At 41.6% G+C, this 24,086-nt stretch overlaps 1 protein-coding gene across 1 annotated transcript in view; it reads right to left on the bottom strand.

The window, feature by feature from the left end:
• Positions 1–9,445, bottom strand: part of ccdc17 (coiled-coil domain containing 17) — a 29,557-nt gene extending 20,112 nt beyond the window's left edge. The window contains exon 1 of the mRNA XM_041935290.1: positions 9,193–9,445. Coding sequence (XP_041791224.1) covers positions 9,193–9,445 — 253 coding nt within the window. The remainder of the gene's footprint in view (positions 1–9,192) is intronic.
• Between the last annotated feature and the right edge of the window lie 14,641 nt (positions 9,446–24,086).

Here is a 24,086-nt window from a genome sequence, read left to right as displayed (position 1 = left end):
ATCTCATATGATGTATCAGTCTGGACCAAAGTGGTGGACCAGCTGACAGATCGGCTTGGAGTCACGGTGCTAGCATGGCTAAAGTACTACTCCTTTAGTTTAGGTTGATGGGAGTTTGAGTTTTGATTAGGAAATAAATCAGTACTTAGAGGCTCTTTATATTTAAGGCTATTAAGATTAATGTTTTTGTTATATATCATCTTAATTTTAGTTTCAGACAAAAGATTTGTGAAACATGCAGAAACCTTGACTCCTCTCCTCCTCAACTTCATTTCTCCCTTTCCTTATCTCACCTTCCCTTCCATCTTCTTATTCCTTCCATCATCTCTCCTTTCTTTTCCTTTCCTTTCTTCTTTAGTCTCTTTTTTCATCACCTCTCTTTTTTCTTCTCCTCCTCTCCTCTTTTGCTTCCTTCTCTCCTCTCTCTTGTTTCCTCCTCTCCTCCCCTGTCATCTCCTCTCGCCTCTTTGGTTTCCTCCACTCTCCTCTTCTCCTCTCTTCTTCCCCTCTCCTCTGCCCTGTTCTTCCCCTCTCCTCTCCTCTCCTCTCCTCTCCTCTTCCTCTGTCCTCTCCTGTCTTCCCCTCTCCTCTCTTCTCTTCTTATCTCCTCTCCTCTCTTCTTCTTATCTCCTCTCCTCTCCTCTCCTCTCCTCTCCTCTCCTCTCCTCCTCTCCTCACCTCTCCTCTCCTCTCCTCTCCTCTCCTATGATTAGCTGTAGCTCTGTAGGTTACCATAGCACCCGAGAGAGAGAAAAAAGTCAACCCACACAGAGTCTCCTGCCTACCACTCATTCTCTTCCTCTCTCTCGTTCTAGTCTGCCATTGTGTCTTTCCTCTTGCTCTCTGTCTATCTCATCTCTCTCTCTGTCCTTCCTGCCTCCTGCTGCTCCTCTCAGCGTGACGTTATTATCATTTTTTAATATTGTTAACATCTCATGGTGAATTTTGTACATCTGTGTTCACCTGAGAGAAAGTGGAGTGTGTCTGTGTGTGTGCATGCAGGCTTGGTTATGAATATGCAGATATGTTCTGCACAACATGACAACTCAGCCTCACTGTCCACCCACACATACAGGGTGCCCATGGACACACACGCACACACACACATACACACTCAGAGATCCACAGGAAAGAGTGGGCTCTGACTGGACCACTAATGTGTGTGATGTCTTCTGTTTCGATTGTTTGTTTGTTTTTAGTTCCTTCCGACTAGTTAAGTGTTAGTAACCGCTTCTGTGTAAATGCTAACGGAGCATTTGAAATGTGTGTGCGTCATGGTTTGTAAGGTTTGTGTTTGTGTGCCTTTGAGAGAAAGAGAGAGAGAGTGAGTCATCGGAGAGCCTTCCCAGCCATTAGCCAATAAGACGGGGCGGTTTGGGGTTGCCAGTAGACGACAACCTGCGGTTATGACATGTTAAAGCCAGTTTTCTGTGCATGAATTTTCATAGTTCAGAATCACACATGTGTCTCATAAGGCAACATACAATAACCTCTATCTTAAAGGGGAGCTGTAAAGTTTCTGTTCAGGTCTTGGTGAGTTTATGTGAAAAGCGCTGTATAAAGTCTTTTGTTGTTCCAGCGGGAGCTGCGCAAACTCGGATAAATTGCAACTTATACAACTTATACAAAATAAAAAAGTCTGAGAGTTAGACAGGAGTGAGCTTAAAAGACCTCTGCAGCTCGCCCCTGCTTGAGGCTACTTTAGCTGCTACTAGCATAACACACCTGAATGTCAGATGGAACCATCTGCAGTCAAGTTGCATTGTGGGTAATGTCGGAGCCAGGAGGAAGATCGTGTGGAATTAAAGAGACTCCTTATGGTTCTGTTGCATCAATTTTGAACTGCGCAATGTTAAATCTGTGGAGTACTACTTTAAAACTTGCAATTAGGATAATAAAAATCTACAAAAAAAAAAGAAAGAAAAAACACAGAAACTGCAGGAAGAGTAACAGAGGGGGGGTTCACTTTTGAAGACAGACAGAAATGTCACACTTCATATAAAGAGCAGTCCTCCAAACCACAAAATAAAAAATTGTTAAAGGTTTGGTGAGGTTTGATCAAGGTTAGGATCATGGTCTGGGTTAAATGGAAAAAAATGTTGATGTTTGATGGGAAACGAGATGCAACAGGGACCATGCTGAAGGACTTCCTCTTTTGCTTCTGAGACAGTCAGAATTTACAGGGTCACAAGAGGTCTTCATCATGTAAACCAAAACATAGGTTCCTTTAGGCACTTCTGTGCCTTTGGACACAGATGTATACTTTTAACAAAATAAAGTACATAACAGATAATATTATGTGTTGTGTGTTCTCCATGGAGTCTCCATGGAGTTCTGTTAAACATGGCTTGGAGTGAGGGCAGAGAGAGGAAAAAAGGGGGCGGAACAAGAGGATTAGAGGAAGGACATAAGGTAAAAGAGAGGAAACTAGCAGCTCTGGCAGTGCATCCACTGTTTCCAGTGATCTTTGACAATACCATCTGCTGTCTGCTCCATTCCTCGTTTACTGTGTTAGATGAACTATGTGGCCCTACGATCAGCAGGATGAGGCATTGCAATGAGGGTTGATTGGGGAATTTGGCTCATTTGGTATATATATCTATACACACACACACATACATACATATATACACACACACATAGGCATAAAATTGTCGAATGTGCCTCCTTTCCCATAAAAGATTTGTACAGCTGATTTTTTTCAAAATATTTTAAATAGTGTGATGTTTACATCCATGTTTGCTGTCTAGCAGTCCTCTTCCTCCTCACTGAGTTTGTCAGCACATTTCTATATTTGTTGGCACGTTACTGCCGTCTATCACATTACAGATCTAACAGGGACCCACTCATTAAAACACTCCATACCGTTAGCAGTGGTCAGAAACTTCACAGGGTGCCTTTAACCTTGCTTTTGAACAGTGGTGGTGCTGTAGGACAATGCTTCAATGAGCAGGTCCCTGTTCTAATCGGTTCTCTATGCTAGCCCATGAGTGGGGATGCACATGTACAATGTGGGTTTGGAAATATCAATATATATAAAATTGGCTTTATTAAGGTTTTATTAGTCAGGTCAACCCTGACAGGTACACACAACACATTAGGTGAGAAACACAAGGTACCTTTCACTTATTTATTTTCCTTTGCCACATTTTCCTTTTTTATAGTCATTGCCATTTTGGGCTCTAATTACTGAATGCAGTGACACATCCCCAGTAGACACAGTTTTATAAACTGTAAAAGCTCCATATAAAACCACAGAAAACACAAAACAACAGCCAAAGGCAACATATTGCAAGGATTTGCTGTGCTTTGCTTGATTTGCAAAGATATGTTGTTGGTGTTAGCAAAAAACATTGTGAGAGGCCGTGGGCTCTCCCTGGTCAGAAAGTTAATGCAGTTAAGCTGAGTTGCTCAGCACAAACAACACAACAGGTGTGGGTGGGCAGGTAGCTCCTTGCTGATTGTGTTTAGAGTTACATTTTGTGGATGATGGCAGTGTGTGAGGTAGGAGTTAGATGTTAATCACTGCTGTAGTCACATATTACAGCAGTTTACCAAAACAACCTCTGAACATGCAGCTGGAACAGGAACAGTGAGTGATTTGTATGGACGGCCGTGACTCATGTGGATGGCAGCTTGGAAAAGTTTATTCATATTTAACACTGTTGTGATGAGCTCATCGTGGGGAAACATAAAAGGAATGATTATTATGACAGATTAAAGTCTTTAAATAGAGCTTTTGTGTGTGTGTGAGTGTGTTCCTGTGCATGCAGCAGGTGGAGCCCTGGTTCCAATGTTGAATGGCACTTTGATGATAGACGCATGTGTGTGTCTCGTAACCAGACTGTGGGCACTCGCCTCTCATGTTGGGACACAAGTTGGTTCCACACTATGCTACTGATTTATTTTAGAATTTTTAGAGTGTTTAGTATTAAACACGGGTTACAGGCTTGCGTAGACACCGGGGTCAGGTATAGAGGATAAGATTAAGGATAGGGTTACTTAAAGTTACTTGAAGAATTATGTGCATGTGTCTGAAGTTGTGATGGAGAGTGCAGAGAGAGAGAAACTATTATTATTATGTTTTTGACTTTTCATCTAACAAAGCTGACACAATTATGGCAAAGTCTCAGCAAGATCCTTGTATGCTATATCAATAAAAAGTAAAAATGGTTTAAAAGTCAGGTTTTTTTTGGGTTTAGCATTCATGTACAGTGGAAATGTTGTTATGAGCTGCATGGTAATTTCAGAGTGGGCCAGAGTTTGCAAGTGTGTTTTCTATTTATTCAGTTCATGTGTCTCTTTTTTAGTATGCAGCAGTTCCTTTAATTCAAGAATTTTTTTTCTATCAGGAGACAATTAAAAAGCAACCTTGAATATTGAACCTTGTAGATAGCATGTGTGTTTCCACATATTTCCTGATGTAACTGCTGGTATAATGCTGTTAATGCTACAAACTAAATATTTAAATATGGAGTGAAAGTGACCTTTGATAATTAAAGCACATCTGTTTCGTAGCCTATGCGCCTGATTCATCCATGAAACAGATGTAACGAGGCAATTTACTAAATAAATACAGCATGTTATGGAATGTAGATAGATAGATAGATAGATAGATAGATAGATAGATAGATAGATAGATAAATCTTCCTCTGCTCCCTTCATCACGCTCCTCTCTTTCGTGCTCTGCTCATTAGTTTCCATGGCAACAGAGTGTTGCTGAGCTGGTCGTCAGGCTGCCCACTCAGCCCGCACAGTTCTCAAACACACACTTACACACATGCATGCACATGCACACTTACATATACACACACTCATTCACCCGTAGATATTCTCACACGCAGACACACACTTTACAGTTGTATTGACTCCAGGACACACACACAACTCGTAATAATGACACAGTTCCTTACAGGCAAATGCACACACGTGTGCACACACAGGCTACACTCATTCATACAAGTGCAATGTTGTCTTAGGGATTTTATGCCATGAGATGGCTTCATCACTCCCATCATCTTTAACTCTGAGAAGTGAATGTGTGTATGTCTGTGTATATCTATGTATGTATATACACATACATAAATTCTCCCAAAGCAGAAACAAAAGGCCTCTTTTTACCCCTTTAGGAATAGTTAGGTCGGTGATCAGGTGTTTGCAGACACAAGGTTACCAGATATACAGGCACAGATATATATGTATACAGTGTATTCTTATCAAGTTGGTCTGCAGAAGGATAGAAATCCAGGAACACACACATGCACAAAACTCAGTCAGATATGGTGTGTATGGGGTAGCTAGCCCACTCAGAGCGCTGCAGAGACAAAGACAGAAACAGAAATACCAAAGTAGGTTAGAGCAAAGCATTCTGGGATAGCAGGATACCCCCTGGGCTTCTGCAAGAGGCTCTCTTTCTTTCTCCCTCTCGCTGCTTCTAGCTCTGACTCTTTCTTTCTTTCACTTTTTTTTGCATGTTTTCCTTCTTGCTCTATTTCTCTCTTTTGCATTGTTTCCCCTCACTGATTTCATCTCTTTATGCCATCTCTCTCTGCTTTTTGGCCCATTTTTTCTTTCTTTTTTTTCTGCATCAAGTAGTTAAATGCTGCTGTAATTTCTGTGTTTTCAGCAGAGAGAAAGTGAGAGAAAAGGGTTATCCCTAACAGATGAAGATATGGGAATCAGGCTATTTAAAAACCAGATGCAGAGATCCAAAACTGTACTCTTGCTTTTGTTTCTTAATTTGTCCTAAATTTTTATGGGCTCTGTTGAGGCTTCGTTCCTTGTGGCTTGGTATGCTTTCGTCCTCCCCCTGTGAAGGCTGCAAAGTTTCTTGTTACAATTTCTGCCACTATGTGGAGTCAAGACACACATTACATCCTTTTCTGGGATGAAATGCTCAAAGACATACCTTGATGTTTTATTTAATCTCAACATGTCATGAACAGGTACTTTTAACTTTATAAATCAAACCACTGGGAAAAGAGTTTATCACTTTATGTCACTTTATAATTGTGAGTTTTTTATATTGTAACACTGAAATATTCACATTACAGAGGGCACCAGTGGAGGAATTTAACTGAGTACGCTTACATACAATAACACTTTTACCTTTAACATTACTAATAAGATAAGATGAGATAAGATAGGACTTCATTAATCCCCAGCAGGGCAAATTTGGGATAATACAAAATCTAAATCACCTAATAAATTATGGATAAAGCAACCCAGCAGCATATAAAGTAGCTGAAATTTGCTCCACCTTTACCAACTGCAACATCAGTGATGCTTACACATTCATACATCAATAATTAGAATCCAGTGATATAGTATCTGAAAAAGGCCATTCTGCACAATGAGTACTTTTACTTTTGGTACTTTAAGTATATTTAGACAGTGATACTTGCACATGGGTACAATTTTGAATGCACTTTTACTTGTAACAGAGTATTTTTACAATGTGGTATTGCTACTTTTAAGTAAAAGATCTGAGTACTTCTTCCACCACTGGAGGGCAGACACAAGTTTTGCTTGTGTCTAACCTGTTATATCCATACAGACCTGCACTGTGTGACTGTGCTTCTTGCACTTATACTGTATGTAGTTGGTCAAAACAGCCTTAAATAATGCCAGCCATCTCCAACCTTAACCCAGGATAACAATATTCTGTATTATACCCACGCGAAAGAGTTTACAAGCTCATTCTAAAACATAACCTAAAACCAGCCTCCTGGTCTTGGGAGGGAGATATCCAAACCTGTGCCAACAAGAAGTCGGATCGTGAACTTTAGGAAATGTGACAAAATAAAGTAATTAAGGTAGATTGTCTCTTTAATTAGTCATTGATGTGGTTTCATGTAAAATAAAGTTATACTCAGATTGGAACAAATCAAACCAGGAGGTAAACACAGCACTGCTCTCTAATTAGAGCTGCCTGTTGTTTTACCTTCTTTCATTTTTTTCTGCCACCATTAGCATGTGTCAACATGTATCATCATTTCACTGCTGTTCACTAAAAAAAGAAACACACTTGTCACTTCCTGGTGACACACAGCTCAGAGACACAGGAGCAGTAATTCATTTATAGCTTTTGTAATACTGTCATAAACATTTCATCATTCATTCATACATTAACTTATGTAGCTTCACGCTCTGATTCATCTACTTTTATTTTTTTTCTGTCTTTGAAGAGATGAAAACAAAGTGATGGACAGGGAGAAAGGAAAGATGGATGGAGGAGAGGGAGAAAAAGCTGTTTGGCAGATCTGTTAGAAAATCTAGTGAGTAGCTGAAGAGTTTCTGGCTTGATCCCCGGTGTCTGACTGTGCCCACTACAACACTTTGAATTACAATGAAACTCCTCAGGGACGTTGTTTTTCCCTTGCTAAAGGAGGCTTAATTATTAACAGGTTTTATTAGTGTCAGCCATTAATAAATAATCCCTCCCGTCCTGACTGTAAAGCAACCAGTCAATACAAATCTTTTATGATGTATTTAAGGTGTAGTTAAACCAGGAAAGTGGCTCAGATTTGGTTGCAGCAGTTTAGTGCACCAAATGTATGTCAATGGTTTTCTTTAATCTGTAAAACAGTTTAGATTATCAGGTTTTTGATGACAGTTTTGTCCAACAGCATCAACATCCCACCACCACTGCATACCACCTCATATATATTCAAACTAGAAGGGAGAGGAGAAAAGAAGATTTTAGATTTCAAAATCCTTTATTGAACCCCCCAGCATAAACCCCCCAACAGCCCATATGTGATGAAGACCTATACAATACACTGTCTGTCCTCTGATGTCAGTGTATTCCACCGTCAGTTGGGCCTTCAACAGTCCCTCCAGAACCAGCACCGGCTTCACACTGCCAGAATTCGGAGCCCACTTCCTGCGGGTTAGCCAGGTGGCCAACTTGGCAGAACCAGATAAAAAGTTTTGCTGACATCTGCACAAGTTCCTTCTTAGCACAGTATTTGAACCAAAAATAAACCAACCAAAGGAAAAATCTTCCCTGAGACCCTGAAACCACCTTTTTAAAAGCTTAAACAGTGCTGACAGCGAAGGAACTGAACAGATAAATGTACCAGGGTATCAGTCTGAGAACAGGAAATGCACTCCTCCCCCAGCTCTGGATCCAGCTTGCACAACCATACTCTTTTCAACTGGCAGCTGCCTTTTGGGGAACGTCTAGACCAAAAAACTCCACCTCGACTCCTTCATCCCTGCCAGAGAGCGCAGGTTCAGAACCTTAATGCAGATTTAGTAGACTGCTTTTTTCCCCGCAGCCAGAAACTTGTCCAGGTGGGCGGCTGTGAACGACAGCAGCTGACCTCCTCCTTTCCGCCACTTTGATAGACAAGGAGGGAAATTGTACTCACACCCGTCACTCCACTATCACACATACTATGGTTTTCTGCAAATGCTCTCAGTGACTGTGGCAGGGCAGAACAGACTTCCTCCACCACTATGTCCGTCAGCCTGATAGAGGTGATGCTGCTGTTCTCTCTCAGAGTGTACACAGATGTTGCCAACACCTTCATCAGATGGCCCAGTTTGGTACAGCCGACGTCTCTGAGATTGACTAGCAGGCTGGCAGACTGTGTTGTTTGAGTCTTCACAGTTGTGGAGCCACAGTTGTACAGCAGATTAACACTGGAGGACTCAGTAACTAAACTATATAGCTGGTAGATATGACAACCCTGTCTTATCCCTCGCCTGTTCAGGGATTGGAGGATTTAGCCCTGCCTCCATCTTCACCGCACATTGAGCACCACTATATAATAACCCAACCCAAGCTAGAAAACGATCAAAATATCAAAAGTCCTAAGTGCAGAAAACAAATAAGACTGACCCACCCAAGGGTGGGACCAGCTTGATCCTTGTCCCAACTGACAATAACAAAATTAACATTATAAAATCAACACACATCAATAACATGTTGAATTAGGAGAATGTTGTCCACGATTGTCCCTTCAGGTACACAATAGTTTTGATCTGTATGCACAGTTATTTCGAGGATGTCCTTAAATCTATTTGATAAGGCTGTAGAAAGCACCTTATAGTCTGTACAGACAAAGGAAGCTGTCCTCCAGTTCTGATGTAAGGTCAGGTCTCCTCTCTTCGGCAGCAGGGAAGGCACTGGTTGCTGACAGGAGACAGGAGGAGATCCTATTCTCAAGCACTTCAACAAAATACCATGTAAATCAGGTCCAAGGGTGTTAAAGAACTGCTTATAAAAGTCAGTGGAGAAATCATCAATCCCTGATGCTCGTCCTGATGCCATCTGGTTCACAGCAACTGTCAACTTCTCAGTCAGCTCACAGTGCAGAGAAGCTTTCTCTTCCAGGCTGAGCTGAGGAAGCCCTGCCAGGAGCTCCCCACAGCACCCCATGCTGCATTGTTCTGCCCCAAAGAGGTCAGCGTGGAAGTCGATCACATGGCTCCTCATCTCGGCCTGACTGCTGGTCACTCTGCCACCTGGAAGCTAGAGGGAGATCATCTGCTTCCTCTGTGCCATGGTTCTCCATATTGAAAAAGAGCTCACAACATCTATATCCTTTAGCCTGAGGAAGTGAGACCGGACAAGAACTCAACTCCAGCCTCTTGTTCTGCAGCAGATGACCCTATCTGAGTCTCTCTGTAAACCCTCTCCAATATTCCTAATGTTGGCTTCAAGTTCCTGAACTGCTGTCTTGATCATTGCAGTGGAATGGAAAACGTACTGCTGGCAAAAAGCACACATTTGTGTCTTACAAACCTCCCACCATGGCTTCAAGGAACTAAAAGCAGCTTTTTAGATTTTCCACTGCAGCCAAAAGTGCTCAAAGCTCTGGCAGAAAGTAATGTCTTGCAGGAGTTAAAAAGCCCAAGGACTTAAAGCTGCAGCAGGCAACAATTTAACATACACAATGCAAAACCTTCTGCTTCTCTCTCCACTGCTTCGTATCACTCCCCTAAGCCCCTCCCACCAAACCCAGCTTTTTTAAGGATAGCAGGAAGAGTTGGTTGCCCTGCAAAACCTCATACCTCACAGGGCCTGCTCTCCAAGACCCTGGTCCCTTTTGCAGGACTCGTCCTCTCAAAGACATCCCTCAAGCACTTTGCGGCCCCCAGGGCAGCGAGATGGGATGCTAGTACACCACACATACACACACACACAAACACCACTGACCCCCTCAAAAGTTATTCCCCACTTTTGTCATCGTGCCTCTTTGCCACTCATCAATATGAGCGCCATGGAATCAAACATGATGAGTCTGAAGCTGCGTGTGGAGCTGGGACGTGTTCACACATGTGTTTTATATTATACGCCGTTGTAGGCATTGGAAATTTATCACAAGCTGCATTTCAGCAGGTCTGACTCTGACTAAGACAACAAATTGCAGGATTTTCTGCAGGATTTTCCACCACTGAATCAGGCTTTCAATTTCACTTTTTCCAGTGCTGGCACAGCGCTAAAACCAAATGTGGAGATATGTAGATCTGACTTTGCAAGACTAGGCTTTCACCATCTGAAGGGATGTGCACACACATCTGCTTTTGTAGAACAGCCAATAGGAATAACCTCTCTGAAATTATCTGTGATTGGCCACAGTCTCCCATCACGGGCTACATTTTCTAAAGCCTGAATACAGAGCCAAGAGATGTGTAGAAGTCTAGTTTTCTGTCAGACACTTTAATTTACAATATGCTAAAAGATTATTGTGGAATTTTTGAACAATGATGGCAAACATAAAATGCCTATCATAGCTTTAACCCTTTAATCTGGTGAAATGATCAAGCAGCTGCTGAGTGGTGGTCAGTGAAGCCTGCTGGACTTAATGTGCTGTGAACTAATCTGAAACTGAGACTTTGGGGAATGTATATCCTGTCCAGTCAGGCTGCACCCACCCTGTTATTGCTGACCCTTACCCATGTGTATTGAATGGATTGTGGATAACTGACCCCCTCCATGTGTCTAACAGATCCAGCCGTGTAATGGTACTGTCAAAGCTCTGAGATGCCTGTGGTCGGGTTCATCGCTGTCCACAGTCAAGTGTAGAGTGCAGCTGATTAATAGAGAGGAGAGGAGACGAGACGAGAGAAGAGGAGAGGAAAGGGGAGAGGAGAGGAAAGGAGGGATGAGAGGACAAAGGAATGGAGATGAGGGAGTATAGGGCCATTGTGAAAGGCAGGAAAGGAAAGGGGAGAGGAAAGGAGTAGAGAGGAGGAATCATGTGAAGTATGGGACCATTATGAGTTTCAGTGCCTTAAATGACACACCGCATGCATCCCTCCTCACGTGACTCTTGCCCTCCCATCTCCTCTTCCACTTCCTCCTCCTTCCTTCATCTCCTCCACTCTTTGCCCCCCCACCCCCCACCCCTCTCCCTCCTAATGTCCCTCCTACCCTAAGGAATGCAGATGATATGGATTGTTTTCTCCCTGTGTCTCCTCCTCTTCCAATCTCATCACCCCAGTAATGCATGAGACGCATGCATGTGGCTTTATGCACATGTAGGCTTTACATTTGTGTGTGTGCGTCTTTCAGGGCCTTTATGTAGATTGTGTTTTCGTTGTGTGTGTGTGTGCGTGTGTGCGTGTGTGTGTGTTTCTCTGTGTCAGCGTCCCAGAAAAGGCGGACCTCAGGGAGTTGTGCTCCACTTTCACTCCTTTATTAATTCACCCTTCACTCCCACTGTGTTTGCCAGGATGGACGGGATGGAAGGAGAGAGAAAGAGGGTGTAAAAGGAAAGGGAGGACAAGTGAGATGATGTGAATGAGTTCAAAGAAGAGTCGAGACAGACAGTAAACACTCATCTTTGTTGTTTCTCTCAGGCTCTTGCATTCATAAAGTACAGTATATTAAGTAGAAATTAGACATGACGGTGCTTTGTGTCTGACTTTCATAGACCCTGAACTTTAAAAAGCAATTTGTTTTCACCACTGATCACATCATTGCACTGCAACTGCAACAAAACTGCAGGTATTCATCCAGTAGGAGGCACTGGCTTTGTTTTTTCTTTCTTTTTTTAAAGATTCGAACCAGGTGAGGCAGCCAACAGACTGTGGGTGGGCAAGGGAGTCAGCATTCAGAGTATCTTCAGAGTAGAGCTTTTGAAACTGAAGTGAGGGCCACAGAACAAGTTTCAGTCCATTCATTGGTCTATTCCTCCATTTGTTTGGTGTAAAGTCTCAGATGCACTGAGACTGAGACACCTCACTGCTGTTTTCCAGCTGATTGAAAACAAAATGTCTTGGCCTAAGAGTGGAGTAATTTTTACCATGTGACTGGGTGAAGCTTAATCCACTAAAGGCTTCTACCCAAAGGCTGTTTAATTTTGGTTTTAAGGACCAGTGACATAGCACAAAAATCTGGGTCCTGTGCACATGCAGCCACAGTGGCCCCCTTCACCCTTTTAATACATCCATTGTCATGCCTACAGATAACTAATTCCTAACAAATAACAAGTAACTGAACAAGCAAACCCATGAATCTGCAGTGGTTCAGTGGTTATTAGGGTAATCAGTAATTAAATGTTTTTAACATTTAAGAAAGGCTGCACGATGTGAATATTTAACCCCTTTTCTCAACATGCTGTAATTACTGTGTGCAGCTTTCATTATGAGGTTTAAGAACTGAATAAAATGTAATTTCTAATGTTAAGTCATAATTTCTTTAGCTTTTCTGATGCTGCTGAAGGTTTATTTGCATCAGTAATGTTTGTAAAGACAACAGTAAAACTTAAGTAAACTGGTCATACTTCAAAAGCCATTACTTGAGAAGCACTATACATCACAAACATCTTGAAATGGTCTGATATTGTGTATTAATAATTTATTGAGCAGTTACGGTTGTATAATTTACAATTCTTTACTTACAATGTTGATAATGTAAACATTATATATATATATTGCAGAAAATGTTTTTTTTTAAATATAGCAGCCTTATTAAAGGCCCTCCCTGTGTTGGGGTCCTGGGTACTTAATGCCACTGTTCCCCTCACTACTACGCCTCTGTCAATTACTAAACACACATTTTCATTCTTCACTCACACACAAAACATCTCAGAGTTTTTATTGTGGAGGCACGCTGCCTCACCTGAAACAAAGAACGCCTCCACTAACGTCAGACAAAATTATGGCATTTGTCTAAAATAAAATAGGCTTAACCTCTAGGGAACACAGGGAGCAGTTCTACCTCACACCGCAAAGCCTCATAGTTAATGAGTGGAGGGATTTTTTAAAAACCTCATATAGTAACTACATTGTTGACAGGAGGAGACACATCAAGATGGGACTGATTCAGCTCAGCAGGTGGTTTATAGATGGTTCGAGCAGACTGTACATTCACTTCCCACCACTAACCAATATTTGAGTGGAAACCCTGTGGCATTATGGACCCACCTCCCAATTTTAATTTATCATCTGTGGCAGACCCTAGAAGAGCCAAATCCCTCTCACTTGCTCCTGCCCAGACTCACTGACAGAACAGAATTAACCGGGATTAAAAATATGCACAGTTTAAATGAATGATGACGAGATGATGTGACAGAATCCAAAAATTGTAGAATAGTGCTTATAATCACAAGGGTCACCAGCATTTTTGCACTAGAGAGTGTATGTACACTTGGCTTACATAAGTAAAAACATAGGTTTGGTGGTGGAGCTACTCTGTGTCATGTTCTTGCTGAAGTATGGCCATGGTGATTCTTCCTCAGGCTGATCCTGATCCACGATAGCGTGTGGTAGTGACCGCCAGATGAATGCACTGCCTGGACATGTCTTCACAGCGGTCAGGATGACAGAAAAAGGGAGTGGGGCTGGTCAGAGGCTGCTCAATTCCAGAAAACAGAAGAGAAGCAGTGATTGAAATAAAAAATCCTTGCTCTCCTTTTATGGCCCAAAATTGTTTGTAGTTCAAGCATTCAGCTCCACAAAAAATGGCAAAAGAAAAGTAATTCAGTGAGTGGAATCGCAATGCCGATATAAATGTAGTTGAAGTTCCACCAAGCTACTGTGAAGTGTTGTTAAATTACTAGCTTAATTACATTTGGTGCAGATAGGTCTAGGACTATGCAATGTTAACGCAGCTTGTGATAAATTTCCAATGCCTACAACGTATAATACGAAACACATGTGTGAACACGTGAATGAGTGAGAGTATACAGGCTGCAAAGCTGCTTTTACTTTGAAAGAGGAACAGTGATTGACAAGTGTGGAATTGAATAGTGGAAATGAGAGGCTGAGCGCATAAACTGGCTCTATATAATTCAGTATATTTGTATGCAGTATTTGTATGTGTATGCTTGCTGGTATCTAGGCTAACTCTCTCTGTCTTAATCATAATCATACATTCGATACAGGTCTTTGTCTCCATAACGAACCTCACAATGACTCATGCTGCATCGCCATGGTGATAAGCATCCCCACATTATTGGATGTCATTTGGATTGCCTGGACAGACAAACCGACACACATGCAGGCAGGCTGCTGCTGTTCTCTCATTGTTGGTTCGGCTTACTGTTCATCTCGCCACCAATAACAACTAATTTCACACTGCTGAGCAAATCTTCCATTACCGCTGTGGTCTGTGGACATTTCGTTCGGTGCTAATGAACTGACTGTAAACAAGGAGGAATGATTTACAAGTTTGTGCAAGCAAGCAGTCATGGAGCTCCTAACATTAGTCACTGTGTTTGCCAGAAGGGAAGCAATTGGTTTGTAGTTTGCATTGTAGTCCACTTAAAAGTAATGTAAAGAGCCCAATTTTACAAAATATTCTTAATCTAAATCCATTTGAACTCATCAAGAGGGACTTTGCATAACTTTTGTGGAGTGTTCTTCAACTAGCACTGTCGCATAATTTGTCCCGAGATGAGGATATTAACACTAGTTGAGGGTGTGTGAATGTGGGCTAATGTCTGACGCAGGCCTCAAGAACCCATGAGCAATTTAAATATATTCAGTTAAACAACAGTGTGATAAAAAGAATGCAGTTGGGCTAGTTGTAAATTTATCCAAGACACATATGATCAGTTATTCAGACTATCTCTGGAAGTGGATCTATTAAGACATGTGAAACTCTTAGTGTAAATTACCATAGTGTGTGCATACAACCTGCGCACTATACAATTGCAATTATGAATACAGCCAGGAAGTAATAGAACTAGGATGTTATACCAGATACTCTGATAGTAAAACTTATTATAAAGGCTTAAACTGAACAGTTTTGTGTTAATGTCTTTGTTAGATAATGTATTTTCAAATGAAAAATGGTTACATTGATTGCCGCAGCAAGGATTACATTTAGGTAGATTAATATTCAGTGCAGAAAACACTGCAAATTTTACTTGCAGTGATCAGTGTTAGGACTACAAATAAAAGAAAACTATCATATTCTAAGGAGTGTGCTGGCAGAAGGCTTACAAAAGAAATCGCACAATACAGGGGCAGAAAATCATCAGTATAACCCTTCATTTCACTCTTTACTGAAGACTGCCACTGTCTGCACCATCAGTGCCAAAACACTTACTTTGTTATTATGTGACAAAGCATCAACCCGGCATTGTAGCACTAATTTTTTATGCATGTTTTCATCTGAACTATTTGTGTTAATGGAGATGGGAGAGTGGATGGGAAAGATTTTGTTTATTTTAAATGTGACAAAGGAAAAGGGGTTGTAGTCAACACAAAGCACAAAGCTTTTATTATAGTTTGGACATTACTAAATTGCAATATATTCCATTTATGACATCTTATATTTTGACAGTTTCTGGTCTTTTTGTTAGCTGTAGCTGATAAATTGTTTTTATATTATTGCTCAAAATGACTCTGTTAGTGCATAAAATATGTCAACAGGTTGATTTTACGTCCATATGAGAAAAGCACAGATGGTGGTATGCTAATATATACAGCTAATAAAAAGGGAGACAGGCAAAAAAGAAAGGATCCACTGTTATTTTGTGATAAGTGAAAATTTGCCATGGCACCACTTCAGGTGACCCAAGTGCAAGTGCAAGTTTATTGACTAAACCTCTCCCCGAGTCACAGCATGTAACTAGGAACGTCAAGCCTGTTAACCTCTGGATTTCTTCACATGTTGAATCTTATGTTGAATTTTACCATAAAAAAAACAGAAGTGGGATTTTCTCTTTGTTGTCTGTTTGCACAGGAAACCTATATGAAGACATCGCAAGACGATTCAAACGAAGACTGCTGCTGACTGCCTAACTGAACGACAAACAGAAGCGAACATGTTCAGCAGAGCGTGGTACCCATAAGGCCTTGCAGTGGCCCAGTGGGTGGGGTTACAAGGAGGCAGAGATGAACCTGACCAACGACAGGCCGTCACCCGGGGATATAAGCTCCACCCACCACTGATCTTCAGGGTGACTGACAGCTGGACCAACACCTCATACGCCAGCATCTGAACCCCCATTGGCCCACAATACAGGTAGGAAACAAGGGGGTGAGGAGAGGGGAGAGAGCTTGTAGCCTGTGTTTGTCAGTATCAGCAGCTTTCCTAATGATCACCCTGACTATGGAGCTGAAGGGGGGTGATGAAAAGAGGAGCTCAAGGATGAGGTGGATGAAGTGTGTGAGGTAGGAAATGGGGTGGATGAGCTAAAGTGGTTAAATCGTTTAAGATAGCATGGTGAATGGGACATTAATATTAGAGTCAGAAAGCAAAGATGAGGAAGTAAGGAGAGGAGGTGTTAACGTCTGAAACAAAAGTTTACACCTGTTTCAAATGAGCGCTGAAAGGCGAGGTAAAAAAGCCTGCTGTCATTTTCCTCCTCCTGCTGCATCCCACTGCCTCCCCAGTCAAAGAATTCTGTCTTTTAGCCGTCTTTGTTGTCTCAGCCTGGTTGTTAAAACGGAGATAATGGCACACAAACTCAGTCTCTCCTTGAATGTATTCCCAAAGTGTTGTACTAGGTTGTATACATGACAATTGGCTGAAAGCAACTGTGTGAAGAGAGGGTGCGATTGTTGGATTGTTAGTTTTGGTTAGTTATAAAAACTGTCATACACATTATTTCCAGTTCAGATGTTGGACAGGTATGTGTAGGCGGGATTCATACGGTGCAACAAGCACTTAATTTGAAGCAAAGTAAGGCAGCAAACTGAGGTTTTTCTGCTCTCATGTAAGAAGCCTCACAGCCATGCAGAGAGCTACAACCCTTCCAGCAAAGGTTGAAGACGGCAGTTGGCTTTTGAGGTTTTTACTGGAAGCATTTGTGAAACATAAAACATTATTTAGGGGCAGATCTACGCAAGTGGCATCGTGAGGCAGATGGCTCCTCCAGTGGAGGATCCAGGGTGGGGACTTGTCAGATGAGGGAGTCACATGACGAATTGACATACTTGAGACTTGATGTGACTAACTAACAGATAAAAGGCTGAACTTGACTGTGACTTGGTATTCATGACTTGAAACTTGAGACAGTTGGCTCAAAAGGACATTTTTAATTGAATGTTTGCATTTTTCAAGATATTGAGAATTCACATGTTGTTTTTGAAACACGGCTGGTTAATCTCTACCGTGCAAACGTTACAAACTACCTGGATGCAGCAGACCTGCAGAGACCAACGCATGAGGGAGCAATCACGGAGGGGGACTAGTCCGAAAACAGCAAGATTTAGATTCAAGGATTATATTGTTGATGATGGTCGTAAGAATTGAACAGCTCACACGAGTTTAAGTTGTGCTACTTGGCACTGAATCAATTACGCACTCTATCGAAAACATAATATCGTTAATGTAAAAGACAACTGGGGGACTGATTCAGCACTAAATGGCCAGTTAAGCTATGCGACACCAGCTAACACAACTGCACGTTCATACACCTGTAATGTTATGGTGTGTTCAGACGAAATGTGAGGCAAATTTTTACCTGCATGAGTTTGAGCGCACGATCATCGTGCACCATTTATTCACTATTCTGACTTGCATAAATATCGTTCACGCCACTCAGCACAAATCTATTCGCATCTTTGCATGCAATCGCAGCGTGCAAAACAATGCTTCACACACACTTTTTCTGCTGTTTCAAGGGCTCCATTATTTCAAAGTGGACTGTGACGAGCCAACACATTGCACTGTAAGCTAGCTAATAGTCGTCAATGGAGTTTTCCTAGTTGGTGATGTAATCTTTCCACTTAAGTGATCTGAGTGTATTGCAACAGTTCCTGTTGTAGTTTGCCATGATTTCTATTGTGGTTCATTTTTGGGCCTTGTTACTGATTGCCAGAAAATCTAAGTAAGTTTTAAAGGGTGTCAGCAGGCTGCAACAGTTTTTTATTGATGATGAAAATAAAACTGATTTAAATGTGGAAACTGGGGGAGATCAGCAGAATTGCGTGTGACTTAACTTGTGTCTCGCTTGACCTGAGCAATGACTTGACTTGCTTGATTCTCTCCACAATAACTTGGGACCACACCTGTCAACATTAGGATTTGAAAGCACAGAAATTTTCCGGCACCCCACCCTGGGCTGTCCCACCATCCTTACCACTGTCTGGTACATCAGCTAAATTAAAGGGACACAGTGGATCTTAAAAATGATCACTAAGCAACCACTTCCTATATAATATCAGAGCAACAAGGATTGGGTTAACTAGTTCCTACATTAAGTGAAACTGCTGTGAACTCAGTTGTCGCTGCAGCAGCAGAATGTTCAACTGAAACCAGCTGCTTCAGGCAGAATAGAGGCCCTTACATGCACAGTCAAAAACACATACACATACATTGCACAGCTGGGTTTCCAGCTACCAACAGAAACACTCAAAGTACTTAAAGCTGTAAGATGAGTGAAAATAATGTTCCTGTGTAATTTGAACGATTCAGCCGGGGTTTGTGCAATCACCAAGCTGCTATTATTCCCCTTGATTCCTGTTACCCACGTCACACTGTGTGATAATCGGCATCACAAGCACACAGGTACTCAGGTGACTGTGAAACTGCAGCTGTGGCAGCAGGAGCAGCTGGCAGATCAGTTTTGTTTTATCACATGAGCCACCGAGGTACTGTAGAATCTTTCAAACGCAAATTGAGTGAACCAGAGTGCTGGTAACAGTTAAATTCAGACAAGCTGTGAAAACAAGGAGTTGATGCTGAAACAAGGCGTATCATCGGTTTTATGGAACTTTTGCAGGTTCAAAGCTAATTATATTAACAAAGAACAAATGTTGGTGATGGTCCATTAAAACAAGAATGGTTCATAAATGGAAGCATGAATGTGCGTAGCAAATTTCATGGTTATCTGACTAATATAATCGTGAGATATTATGTGTGGAGACTTTGGGCACTTTGGGTGAGGGGGGTTCATCCTCTGGACAGCATGAATATGTTGAGTAAATTTCAAGGCAATCCACAAAATGTTTTTTTTTTTTTTTTCGTGTAATTGTCTTTGTTTGTGTGTAGCAGAAATTTATGGTGGTGCAAGAAAAAGGACAATAATAATTTGATAGAAATTGTTTTAGGTATGCCAAAATTTTAAAGGTAGGCACCATTTTGGGTCAGGACCCAGAAGGTTAAACAATTACTTCAAATCATGGAAACATGACAGGCCTAGCACTCATAGTTATCCCAAATAGCTATCAAATGGTGCTTTATATTACTATAAACTGTACATATTGCTCATGACTCATTTTCAGCGGAGGTTCTGTGAAATGACGACTGTCGCTGCGGTGATGATGATGAAGACAATAACAGGATCTTTCTTTGATGAACATGTTGGCACTCAACCAGACACCTTCGCCAGGTTATGCCACTCTTGTGGATAGACTTTCTCATTAAGTTCGAAATGTATGCTGTGGGAATAAAGATGATTGCCCACACCATTCATAGCCAGAGATGAGTGTCAACAATTGGATCTCTGACTAATGAAAGATTATTTCCCATTGTGCTTCTTCCACATCCTTCACAGCAGTCAGCTTTAATAGCTAAACAGAAGGCAAGGATCTGTCTGAAAGTGTTTTGTGGAGGTGAACTGCAGATCCCTCCTCTCTTTGCTGTAACTCTATACATCACTGCATCAGTGTGGTGGACTTTCATTAGATTTTTTTTGGCTCCCATCAAGATATTAACCATTAAAATGGCATCTACAGCATGTAAATCTCTCTCTCTCTCTCTCTCTCTGTCTCTCTGTCTACTGTTGCCATAGAAACTCCTACTCGTCCCTTGTTCGCTGAGTCAGGAAAAGGAGGGTGTAGTTTTACTGAGGTGGTCCTATCAAAATCTATACAAAATCACTAGGTGGCATCTCAGACCCATCTACCAAACAGCATCTATCTGCTCTTCGCCGTTTGGAGATATCGAACCACATTCAGCTGTTGGGAACCGTCAGGTGAAGTCACTCTGAAAGACTGGATGGCTTTTTTAGTGGGAAGACCTTCCCTTTCTGCAGCTTTTCAGCGATGTCTCATTTGGCCCGTAGGTCATACTTACACAGTTACGTTGTCGGCTATGGCAGGATACAGCCGGATTGATGTCGCACTCTTGTTCTTTTTTAAAGATCCAAAGATGAAAGATGAGTTGGGCACTTGAGCTTCCAGGAAAAAGTGCATTTTCAGGAGTGACCTTATGACGCACCTGTGTTGTAAAGTGAAAAGTCCAGCCAGTGAAGTGTTTTATTCAGCCATCACTGTTTTAAAAGCCTCACTGTTCTTTGCATCACATCCTCCTCCTCTTTTTATCTCCATAATTTATATTCTACTGGTTTATACTTAAGATGAATCCATCTCTGCCCCGCCCATGTGATGTGATGTTATCTGAAATAACGGAAAAGGAATAGTTCAACATTTTGGACTCTGTGGGCTCTCATGAATCTGGAACTCTGTGGGTATGTTGCCTCAAACACTTCAATCACATACTCTGATCCGACCGGGCATTTGTTGTGTGACACAGCCGCTGTATGACAAAAGACTACGTTCATTTCCCTGTTGCAGTTGTTGTTCAGAATAGTTTTGTGTTTGTGATCTTTTTTTTTTTACAATGCAACAATGACGCCAGAGTTGGGCAGACTTGTCACCATTTCAGTCCCTTTATCTGCGTAGTAAACGATGAGTGAGTAGTAAACAGCTCTGTGCAGCTGTGCTCCGTTTCTGCAGGCGTTGGAACCCGCGTGATTGGCTCTAGCCTCGTTGTCGAGAACAATTGCATAAAGTTGAGCTTTTCTCAACTTTCTCTTGTGCCGCTGAGCACCTTTTAAATCAAAGCATGGTCCCATTCACAATAAACAGCAGCCTTTTGCTGTCCCAGCTTCTGAATCTGTGCGTATGAATACATCTGGCACATGTTTGTTACTGTATATTTTGAGGAGGCAGCAGGATTTTCATACATGGTGACGTCATTAATGTAATATCCAGAATGAAAGAGGTTCTGTGCTGCAGGCAAACACACTCATACACTCAGCAGCCAGTTTATTAGGTATAAAACTAATGCAGCCTAATGCAACAGTCCTGAAGTAAATCCACCTTTCTGGTGGGTATAATGTTGTGTTTTTGTTGAAACTGTTGTAGAGAGGTGTTGATTCAACTGTATGGTTATTTTGGAAGATGTAGCTTGTGGTTCTGTTGAATTGTATTGTGCCATACTGACACGTGTTTCCAGTATTTTGTCCACCCCATTCATTTCAATCACCCCTTGGGAACTATGTTTTTTCTCATGGTGTCCTCCACAGACTCAGTGGGGTGAATGAACTGTAATTAACACAGTATAAAGGGTAGAATGGACTCTAAACGGCAGGAGTCACATGAACTCATTTTTAGGAAGTACGACGAGACTTTCTTATTCTACATTGCAGAAGCAGTATATGGGGAGTGCAAGATTATGTTTGCAATATTTCTGATATGTATTTTTTGGGCAGAGTACTTCTTTAAATAGCTCCTTTGTGAGTGGCGTTTGCCGTAATGACTCCTTCATGACTGCAGTTTCTTCTCTGCAGAAGAGGACTGTGGAGCAAGAGAGAACATTTGGGCAAGTCCATAGTAATTGAAGCAATTGCAAATGAATCCCATGGGACTGAATCTTCAGGCTGAGCTGAACTGAACAGAGTTAATGGCTTTTGTGAACAACTCCTGTGTGACTCACTCCTGGGGCCACATTACAGGAACAACTGAATGAGAAAATCCTATCTTAATCCCACTTAAGAAAGCAATTTAGAGTTTTTCCAAGACAGAAGGAGTGTTGCTGAATGTAATGTCTGTTGTCAATCAAGCTGTAGTGTACAATTCTGTGAATCACCCTCAATCTGCTGCAGGGACACCAAATAACTTGATCTGGTAGCAAGATTCAGGATTGACTGTGTGCTTAAGATGGAGCAAGTAAAACTGTATATATGCCTTGAAGGGAGAGCTTCTCTTGAAGAGCTGCACAACTGCAGTAAATTATTGGCTGCTGATAGATGGTTGGATTAATGAACAATTTGATTAATAGCTAGTGGCTAATTAGTGATTTCTCCCTGAGCCGCTTGAGCACCGTTCACTGCTTTGTCAGAAATGACAAAGTCACGACTTGCTGTGATATAATTGCAGATATCTTCAAAAAACATTTTTCAGAAAGTGAAATGTGTGAACATTACTGAGCTATGTGAACAGTCCATCGTGGCAGCTCATGCTACAGTTCTGTGTAAAATTATTGAGCAATTTCCAAGGCATGACTTCAGGCTAACCTCAAAACTGTAGAAATGTCATTGTAACCGTATATGATAGATGAAGTGTGAACCTGAGGCTTTGCTCAGACTGCAGGCAAATCAGATTTGTTTCTCAAATCAGATCTTTTAGACTGACCGCCTTGTTAGATGCAAGTGATCAGATTAGATTTGTATGTCCAGACATCACCAACCTATCTGCATGGGTTGCTGCAGTAAAGAGATTGTCATCAGTAAGTACGTACCTCCAAACAGTTGTGGAAAAAAAATGTAATCAGAGATTTTTTTTCAGCGTCCGTCCACAGACTGTTGTTCTCTGTGTCCACTCTGCATGTATCAGCATTGTCGTTGTGTGTTGCATTGAATGTGACGCAAAATGTGCGGCCACAATGTCCAGACTGAACCGCTTCTGTAGAAATCTGACTGGAATCGCATTTCACACCACTTAAATTCCCCAAATTCCCATTTCATGTGCCTTTTTCTCCCCAAGACTTTCTAAAATTAATCTGGATATACCAAAAAACTATGATATGACACACAGTGTGAATTTCAACAGGTAAATTTACAACATGAGGTAATACTACCATCACTATGTCCTTATGTATTGATAGTAACACTATTTTATTGCATGTTGTTATGACATGAAACACTACATACAGTAGGTTTGATGTTTTGAATGGCCGTGTTTTGATGTTTCTCACACATTATACCTGCAGTTAGATCAAGGAGAGATCGTGGGTAAGGTGTAGCTAATGTTATCATACTATGGTTAAGATAATGGGATTATGCGCTTAGTTAAATTATACTGTTAGCATAATCACAGTAATATGTTGTTGCTGAGTGACCATGGAATGAAAAGACTTGCAGGGACAGGGGGGAAAATCCTGAAACAGGCTTCTCCTTGGACCACACAACCATATGGCAGAGCTCGTGCAGGGAAATAAAAAGAGGTGCAAAGACATCCACCAACATGCTGGAGACAGTGTGAAAGTAGCAGGGGCCAGGGCTGGGACACAGAGCTGCCTCCTATTGTTGGCTGAACTGGGATCATTCAGGGAATTCCCTGTTTGGCCAGATTGCAGGCATCTTGTGTGATTTGGAAGGTTCACCTTTACAAATAGTGGAGTTGCCTCACATTCATTTTTAAGGCTTTTATGAGCGCCAGTTTTGCACCGAAATTTCAATACTGCTTTCCAGGAAGTCCTGGGTGCGCAACAAGCGTTACAATAATAAGATAACAGTCTGGTGACAGACTGTCCTGGTGTCCAGATCCTTGCTTATATTTGAAAGACATATCTAAATTTGTTTCATATTAGACCTGCCCAGCTGAAAGTGGTACCATAATACTGAAGGCTGCTTTGAACACAGTATTTACTGCTGCAGGTAATTCCAGGAGATGGGAGTTCCACCCTTATAAAGCTTTTGTTGCTGACCTTGCGCGACCATAGAGGC

The sequence above is a fragment of the Chelmon rostratus genome, chromosome 4 (assembly GCF_017976325.1).
Source record: "Chelmon rostratus isolate fCheRos1 chromosome 4, fCheRos1.pri, whole genome shotgun sequence".
Taxonomy (NCBI): Eukaryota; Metazoa; Chordata; class Actinopteri; order Chaetodontiformes; family Chaetodontidae; genus Chelmon; species Chelmon rostratus.
This window is presented reverse-complemented; position numbering and strand designations above follow the sequence as displayed.